This window comes from Trichosurus vulpecula, chromosome 4 (assembly GCF_011100635.1).
Source record: "Trichosurus vulpecula isolate mTriVul1 chromosome 4, mTriVul1.pri, whole genome shotgun sequence".
Classification (NCBI taxonomy): Eukaryota; Metazoa; Chordata; class Mammalia; order Diprotodontia; family Phalangeridae; genus Trichosurus; species Trichosurus vulpecula.
Window position 1 is genome coordinate 214,250,414 of NC_050576.1, and position 8,063 is coordinate 214,258,476.

Below are 8,063 nucleotides of genomic sequence, written 5' to 3' on the forward strand. Positions count from 1 at the left end.
AGGAATTCTATCTCCTCTAACCACAATTGAACTAAAGTAGGGAATAACTCATTTGCCACTTTTCTGGAATTCAGACCATTCCATTACACAGCCCCACTGGCTGAAAGGTAGAGCTTTCAGCTATCTTCAGTTTGGGATTTGGGATTAAGTCCCAGAAAGTGGATGCTAAGTGAAGAAAGAATCTCCAGGCCTCTTCCCTTTATCCTGTCCCCTTCTCCCCTCTGAAAGGACCTAAAAAGTGCTAAGAGTATAGCAGTCACTGTTTTCATAGGAGCGCAGCCATCAAAGAATACCCAGGGAGGTTTTTATTCTGCTTTTTAATGGTCTAAAGATTCAACAACTCATTTCTAACTCAGGAAAAAAATTGCATGAACAAGAACATGTTTGGGGATGGGGGGCAGTGTAGAAGATACTGCCACACGTCATTGTGCTCATTGGGAACAAATACCAGCACAAGCCAGGCCTCTCCCCTTTCTTCCCACTCCAGAACAGCAGCAGGAGAGGTAGCCTGGCCCAACCTTTTCCCCTAGCCCCTGGCGTAGGGGGACAGCCAAGGTTGAGGTCACCAGGAATCTGTGTAGCCAGGCAGGCACCTGACACTGTCAGCCCTGGGAGTAGCCAGGGATTTCAGCAGCCCAGTGTCCCACAGCAGGCAGGCTGGGGGAACTAGTGGCACCATGCCTTCTAGTTCCCAGCTGTGCAGGGGGAGAGAAAGAAAAACATTGTGTGGGGAGGGCAAACCCCAGATGACTCCTGACAACCCCTGCCACTATGTCTGTGGGATACAACTCTACTGGCAAGGTGGGCGCTGAGGCAGCAGTCTGGTAGTCCCAAGGCCCAGTGGGAAGAAGGAGGCATCCCCTGAATTGAAAGATGAAGCCTCCCAGGCTCATGGAGAAGCAGGGCTGGGCCTCTGGAACCAGAGAGACCTAGGGAGCATGGGGTTGGGGATGGACACTCAAACACAGTCCTGGGGTCCAGGTGGGGGGGGAGTCACACCCCTATCACATGTTTGTGCTCATCCGTGACTGGCTGTTGGCTGGTGTTAGTTCACCCTGGCTCCCTTCTCGAGGAGGAGACTGCAAGGAGACAGACAGTTGTGGGTTGAGCCAACATGTCAAGAAAACTAGTGCTAACAAAGTACCCTTTTCCTTCCTGGCTGTTTAACTTCCCAGTCCTTCCTCAGCCCAACAACTGCCTGCTACTTTGCTCTCCTTCTCAGCCCTCAGCCCCCCACCCCCCATACTCCCCTTCACCTTGACATGGATCTGGTTGCGCAGCACGGCCGCCCTCAGAATCATTGCTTTGGCACGGCGCTGGAATTCTTTGCCCATGAGCAGTGACTTCTCAAAGGTGGTGCTGCGCTGGTCCACATCCCGGGCATACAGAATCTGTCAGCCAACCAGAGGCTCAGCCATGGACCAATACCACCCTTAGTGCCCCACCCCCCACCTCCTCACCCTAACTCTAGAAAGCCAACTTCTTGCTTCCATACTTTTGAGGAGATATGCAGTCTTTTCTTTCTGAATTCTGCCCTCACCTTGCTATGAGAGTCAATTCGGGCATTGATGAGCCCCTCAAGGATCAGCTGTGTTAGTTCATCTTCTAGTGCAGCCACGGTTGTATTGAAGGCAATGGCCATCTTACGCATGTCAGCAGAGACATAGGGACTGAAATACTGTGAAAAAATACAAGCCAGACAATCAGCCATCATAAGATGTAAAGTGCTTTGCAAACCTTTAAGTGTTAAATAAACGCTGCTGCTGCTGCCACTGCTACTACTACCACCACTTCTCCCCTGACTTTCTGCCCCCACTCCTCAAGTATGTAACTCACCTGGATGAGGGCTGACTTCCTGCCCCCACTCCTCCTCAAGTATATGACTCACCTGGATGAGGGCACGGTTTCGGATCTGGGTATAGAGGGTCCTGACATGGGGGGCCAAATACATGTCCAGCAGCAAGTTGTCCTACAGCAGAAAACTTGTCAGGGAAATACCTACTACCCTGTGTTCCAACCCCAAAACATACCCAAACAGAATGGAAGAAGCTTCAGCTAAAAAGGGTTAGGTGCACTGTAGGTAAGTTTCCCTCCTGATTGTACTGAGATTCTGTCCTTTCCCCCCAAGACATATTTGATGACTTATCTCCCAAACTTACTGCCCAGCCCACAAACCATTTCCAGTCTCAAGCCCCCTACTTCTCAGACCTAGTGAAGCTCTCTGACCAACCCAAATTCCCTTGAATCTCACCTTCATCTCATCCAGCATCTTCAGGCACGAGGCATATTTGGATTCATAGAATTTGAAGATGATGTCCCGAACCTGTGGTTCCAGCTCCAGGAACAATTTGAAGGAGCTGCAGACGCCAGACCTCTCAGTTTCCTGGCCCCTTTCAGCCAGTAGGAAGGCTCAGGGAAAGGGACGGAGAAAACTGGGCTTGAGAGGCCCTGAGGGGCTTAGACTTTTTAGGGAGTAACCCTGGGGAAGAGGCCAGAGAAGGCTTGGGGAACAGGGGTATGTGGATGAGTTGGATTAAAGACGGCCTGAAGTGAGAAACAGGTTATGTTGAGTTGGAGAAACCAACTTCCATTATCCATGGAACCAAGCATCTTCCCTTACCCCCTCCAAACACCAGGGGCACCAGCATCCTCACACCTACCTGCTAGAGATGACATTGCGCTGTAGCTCTTGTCGATCAAAGGTGGCCAGGGCACAGAGACCACCATATACGGCCACATTACTGGGGGACAGTAGCTGAGTAGAAAAGCCAAGGATAGAGGGTTCAGGGGGCCCAATGGGCAGAACTGGGGAATAGAATATAACTCAAAGGCCAGCCAAGTGAAGGGGCTTGGGCCAAAGTGAAATAAAAGGATGTTTCTGCCATTTCCCTAGCAGAAGTAGCCAAACCAATTTTCTCCAGATTTCCTCCCCACATAACAGCTAAATATTCCTCCCTTTCCTTCTCACCTCAGGGAAGTCACAGTGATCAAATGAAGCTAACAGAAAGCACTTGGCTGCCTGCTTATACTTTCGAGCAGCCAACTCAGCCAGGCCTAAAGGGTAGGAGAAAAGGAACAGGAGAGAAAGTGAAACCAAAAAATCACTTAAAGGGAAGCAGCCTTTAGGGAGCCTAGTAGCCCAGTGGTAAATCCCAAGTAAATGGCCCGATCCCACTTCACCCTATGAGTTTGGATCTGCACAACTGTCAGAAGAAACAATCCAAAGAGTTAGGGACTGAGGAGGTTTCAGCCATGACTAGAGACAATGGGGCTCTTCTATACTTCCTGAAAACTAAGCTGATTCACCTTGCCTACATGCTCCAAGTTAGTGGCAGAATATGAGGGTTAGGGAAAAGCTTATTCTGTCACTCTAGAGTTCTGAGAGGGAGGTCAGGAAACTGCCTTCCTTACTCCCCACCCCCAGGGGAGGCTCTGTCCTTTCTTTCTGAGCCTTTCCTTACCTGCTGCACACTTGAGCTTGGTAAGAATGGCCTGGGTCTGGCTGTCCCTTTCCCCTCGCTGCTGTGAAAGGGAAGACACAGACTAAGAGAATGAACAACCACCACCAATGTCTTTTCTCCAGCCTTTGGGGCCAGCCTGGGAAAGAATGGGGGTAGATAGGGTATGTTCTGTACAATGACCAGGGACAATTTGAAGTGATGCTGAGAAAGCCTACAAAGGAAACCCCACCTGAAGAAGAAGTACATTCGAGTATAGTCAGCAGGGAGTGGAAATGAGGTTTCAGGGAACACCAAGAAATGGAGCAAACCACAGAAAAGATCGACAGGGAATAGCTAAGGCAGCAGCACGGTTACCTCAGCAATCTCAGGAGTGGACTCCGCTTTGCTGACATAGCTCAAGACATGAGACCAATTCTGCAAGTAGACACTGACCTGCTGGGCAGAGAATATGGCATGTAGTTCGATGGCACCGCTACTGGCCTCGTGAGTACCCAGAGATGTGGCCTATCTCCCCCAAGTCTCTCTTCCCCTAACCTGGGGGAGGGTTTCCTCTCACTCCCACCTTGATTACATTGAGGCACATATTGATGACATGTTTGGCGCTGGTACAATAGTCCCGAGCCCGGGAGTAACACTTGAGGGCATTGCTGAGATCCCCACAGTCGAGATAATGGTCACCCAGGTCATCATGCCCCCGCCTGCCAGGGAGAACATGGAGTGAGACAGAAGGCTAGCAGTCTATTTCTCCCACATCTGACCCCCTGCCTGTCTCCTTAGCTTTCTCTTCCCCCCCCCACTCCTCTCACCTGATGCTCTCCTTGATGGAGTTCCCTTTGTAGTTCTTCAGGTCTGTATCCAGCTTCTCTAGTTTTAGCAGGGCCTTCTTTCTTGTGGCTTCCACCCAGGCTGTGTCCAGGGGTGGGGGCTCCACCCCTCCCTCGGGGACAGCATCAGGAGCATTCTGTAGCTCTCTGTTGTCAGGGTGGCGGTGGTGGTAGTAGCAGGAGAAAGATACCCATCGGAAATATGGGGAGGAGTAGGGGGATAGTAGTAGAGAAGAACAGCCAAGCTATTCAGGGTGAGTGACTAAACCTTTCTCTTCCAGCCCTCTTATTTTTTCTTCCTCTCCCCCCAAGTTGGTATTTTTTTTTCATCTGAACTGCCTTGTTCCCACCACCATGAGAAACCTTCCCAAGAAGCTAACAGGCTTGACTTGTACCACCTGCTCCCACTTTCTTCTCTAAGGCCAGGTCCAGAGGTCTCTAGGCACCAGACCTTGCTCCTTCAGCCCTTTCCAGCTTTGGGGAGCAGTCTAATCTGGATCTTCATCCCCTTCTCCCACATCCTCATACCCCACCTGGTAGCTTCAGAGAGCTTCCGGTGGATTTCCTCATAAACATCCACATTGAAGGTCCTCTGCACAAAGGACAATGCCATCTTCAGGGCCTCCACCCGAAGCTGTGGGCAGTGATCTGCAATAAACTGCAGCCGCTCAATGCGCATCAGCCCACTGTAACTGGATGCATACTGTTCCAGGTCCTGATAGTGAAAAGGGAAGAGTCTGGTAACTTCAATGCACAGGTTCCTATACTTGGTACCATATGAAGATTAAAGAAGATTGAAGCCCAATCACTATTATAACTCATGTACACGAAGAGGCACATATGCACACGACTGAAACACACGTACATACAAGTATAGAAGGAAGATAAAGTGATCAGAACCAGGGACACAGGTTGTCAGAAAAAAGAGAGAGCATTTGAAGTGAGGGCAAAAACCAAAAAGGTAGGAGGAGGAAATGAACAATAACATATGTGCAGGCCAAAGTGAAGAGGTTTGCTTGCTTGGGGCCAAGCATCCATGAGAGGGAGAGAAAAAGTGGAGAGTGGGGTAAGTATTCAGATTTGATAGAATGAGCAATAAGGAGCCACAGCAGGCCTAAAAGCCAGGATCATGGTACTTATTTGAAGAAGACCTTTCTAGCCACTGTGTAGGATGGATTTGGGGGATAGGAGAATCATTTAAACATTACTATTATAGAGCCCCCACCCCTCTCCAGTAGTACCATTTATCCATGCCAGCCTAGGTAATATCATTAGGGTACCCTCAGTTATGCAGCCCAAGAAGACCCCATCCCAAACAATTTCATTCCCAAAGTAGAGGCACTACCCTCCGGGCCCCAACCCCCATCCACTCTCTGTCCCGTACCAGGGTGGGATTTTCCACCACATAGTTGATGTCCGGTGCATTCTGCTGATCCTCTTGAGGGTCGACATCAATCTGCATGGGTTCTACTGCCCCCTGCAATGCAGATGCCAGTCACCTGTGCGCTCTAGCTTGGGAGCACCCATGGCAAACAATTTTATCCTGGCTCTTTATCCTCCCCCCTCCCCCCATCCCATCAACCCTGCCCAGGACCAAGGTTTTGCCATGTTCTTTCTGTATACCCGCCCACCAGAGCTTTCCATCCAAAAGATGCCTCCTACAGCCCTAACTTCTCCGTCAACCCCATCTCTCTAACACTGACCAACCTGGGGGTACAGGGAGCGATTAAGGAATTCTTCAGCAGGACCCAGGGGCCCATAAACACAACCTCCCATACTTGGTTCCCTCCTAACCCACCATCTTTACAGGGGGGAAGGCAGAAATGAAGAGGTAGACAGTAACCACTTGGCATCCCCAAGGCAAGTTCCCAGCTACTGGCCTGATGTGATTTCCTCAAAGCCATAAAGGAGAAACAGGTGAGACCTCAGCCACTGGATGCAAAGGGTACCCTGTCACATCCTAAGCCATCTCATACCACCTGTGCTATGTAGATGGAGCAGTAGTATTTGCAATAGGAGTTACAGCCATAAATATGGGGAAAAGAATAAAGGCATCAACGTGGGAAGTTATACTGGGTATTCCCAAAAAAGTAACAGGGCGGCAAGGCAGCCATCAGCTCCTGCTCCTCACCTCTACCAGGTTTGGGTAAACCCCAAAAGGCAAGTCACTAAGCTGAGCTTCCAGAAACTTGGGTCACTGTTATTGCCCCACCCCTCCCCAAGTCCACCTCAGGAAAAGTAATAGAGCTGACTCCACAGACTCCTAAGCATATAACCAATTGCTGGGGAGGAGAAAGGAGGAGGGGTGGGTGGGTGGAGAGAAGTGGTCTGGGACTGCCTTGAGTTCTGCCCAACCTATCTGCTGCTTCCCCCCACCCCTTGCCCTTGGCGCTGAGTCCCTGATCTTGGGGCTGGCAAAGCAGTGGGGGCCCAGCCACGGCAGGGGCGGCTGGGGCTCCGCTCCCTCCTCCCTCGCTGGGGACCCCCTCTCCTGGAAGGTACCTCATAGAGCAGCGTACAGGCCGACAGACTGGCGCTCAGGCTGAAGTCTCCGGCTGTGCCAGGGAGGAAGAGGTCTGACCTACTGCTGTGAGGGGTGCAGTACAGATCTGTCACTGATGAAGAGGCTGAGCTGGGGGCCGAGCTATCCCTCATTCTGTCCTGACTTTCTGCACCCCCTGACCCTGACACAGAGCTGGCTGGCTGCTGAAGGGGAGAAACAATGTTAATGTAGGGGGGAACCAGAGCACCTCTCCGCCACTGGGAGGCCCTCTATTAGGCCAGAGAGCCAAGTAGTGGCAGGTCTGACCAGGCTAGGCTCCCCCTCAGAGAATCAGACCTGGGTGATGGGAGGCCCTGAAGCACCAGGGCGGACCACAAGAGTCCTGCGGTTGGAGGGCGAAATTTTTACTAAGAGCATCTCCACCCAGCGGCGGTGGGGGAGGGAGGGAGGTGCGGAGGAAGGGGCCTGCGTCCTGGGAACCCCGGCACAGCAGCCCAGTGGGGGCAAGCTCAAGGACGGAGGGGCACAAGGGGGACAGAAGCTCTCGGAGAGCGGCCCCCCCGTCTGTCCCGGGTGCTCCATCCTCAGAGGATCACATACCCCCGGCGAGCGGGGACTCCAGGATCCTGGATCCGTGGAGCGGGGTGAAAGGCCTAACGAGGGCCTAGCCGGGTCCGGAAGGACCCGAGCCATCTCTCTCGGGCGCTCCCTGCCCGACCCCGGGAGCCCCCTTCCCGGGCCTCGGCCTCTACTAGCCCCGGGGGCGTGGCCTGTAGCAGTTCGGTGGACTAGCTCCCGGGGCGGGTGGGCGTGGAGACGGCCCAAGGAGAGGGCGAGGGAGCCTGGATTTCCTTTCCCAGGCACGACCCCGGGGTCAGGACGGCCGCGCCACCCCGCCCCGCAGGGATCTTCAAGCGTTCGCCGCAGGCCTCTCCCCCGGCCCCGCGCGAGAAGCCCGAACACCGGGACCCCCGGGCGTGCCGGGTCCCGCTAGCTGGGGCCGGCGGAGGCAGAGGCCGGTGAGCCTCGGGGCCCCTCTCGTCCCCTCCCCGCCCCCCAGTCGGGACATCGCCCGCCCGGGATCCTTCCCCCACCGGCTCCCGGGACCATCCCGGGGCTGCGGAGCCAGGGCGGGGCGGGGCCGCGAGGCTCGGGCCCGGCCAGGCGGCGCCGCCCCTCGGCTCGTTACCTGCAAATTAAACACCTGAACCGGCAGCGGCATCTTCCTCCTACCCCGCCGCGGCGCCGTCCACATCCGGGTCGGCTGGGCCTTGC

The 8,063-nt window shown here is 53.5% G+C and overlaps 1 protein-coding gene across 5 annotated transcripts; it reads right to left on the reverse strand.

The window, feature by feature from the left end:
• Positions 1-287: 287 nt before the first annotated feature.
• On the reverse strand, positions 288-8,048 carry GPS1 (G protein pathway suppressor 1). Of its 5 annotated transcripts, none has more exons than XM_036756602.1 (14): positions 7,978-8,048; positions 5,670-5,762; positions 4,819-5,000; positions 4,268-4,432; positions 4,024-4,159; positions 3,816-3,893; positions 3,462-3,519; positions 2,969-3,054; positions 2,661-2,755; positions 2,252-2,357; positions 1,889-1,969; positions 1,541-1,678; positions 1,257-1,391; positions 288-1,079 (listed from the first exon to the last, which is right to left on the reverse strand). In XM_036756602.1, the coding sequence occupies exons 1-14, from the start codon at positions 8,041-8,043 to the stop codon at positions 1,005-1,007; spliced, it is 1,494 nt and encodes a 497-aa protein (XP_036612497.1). In that variant the 5' UTR covers positions 8,044-8,048; the 3' UTR covers positions 288-1,004. The 5 variants fall into 5 exon arrangements, with proteins under 5 accessions (XP_036612497.1, XP_036612496.1, XP_036612495.1 ...); XM_036756601.1 differs by having other exon boundaries at positions 3,462-3,522; positions 7,993-8,047; XM_036756600.1 differs by having other exon boundaries at positions 3,462-3,522; positions 7,978-8,043.
• Between the last annotated feature and the right edge of the window lie 15 nt (positions 8,049-8,063).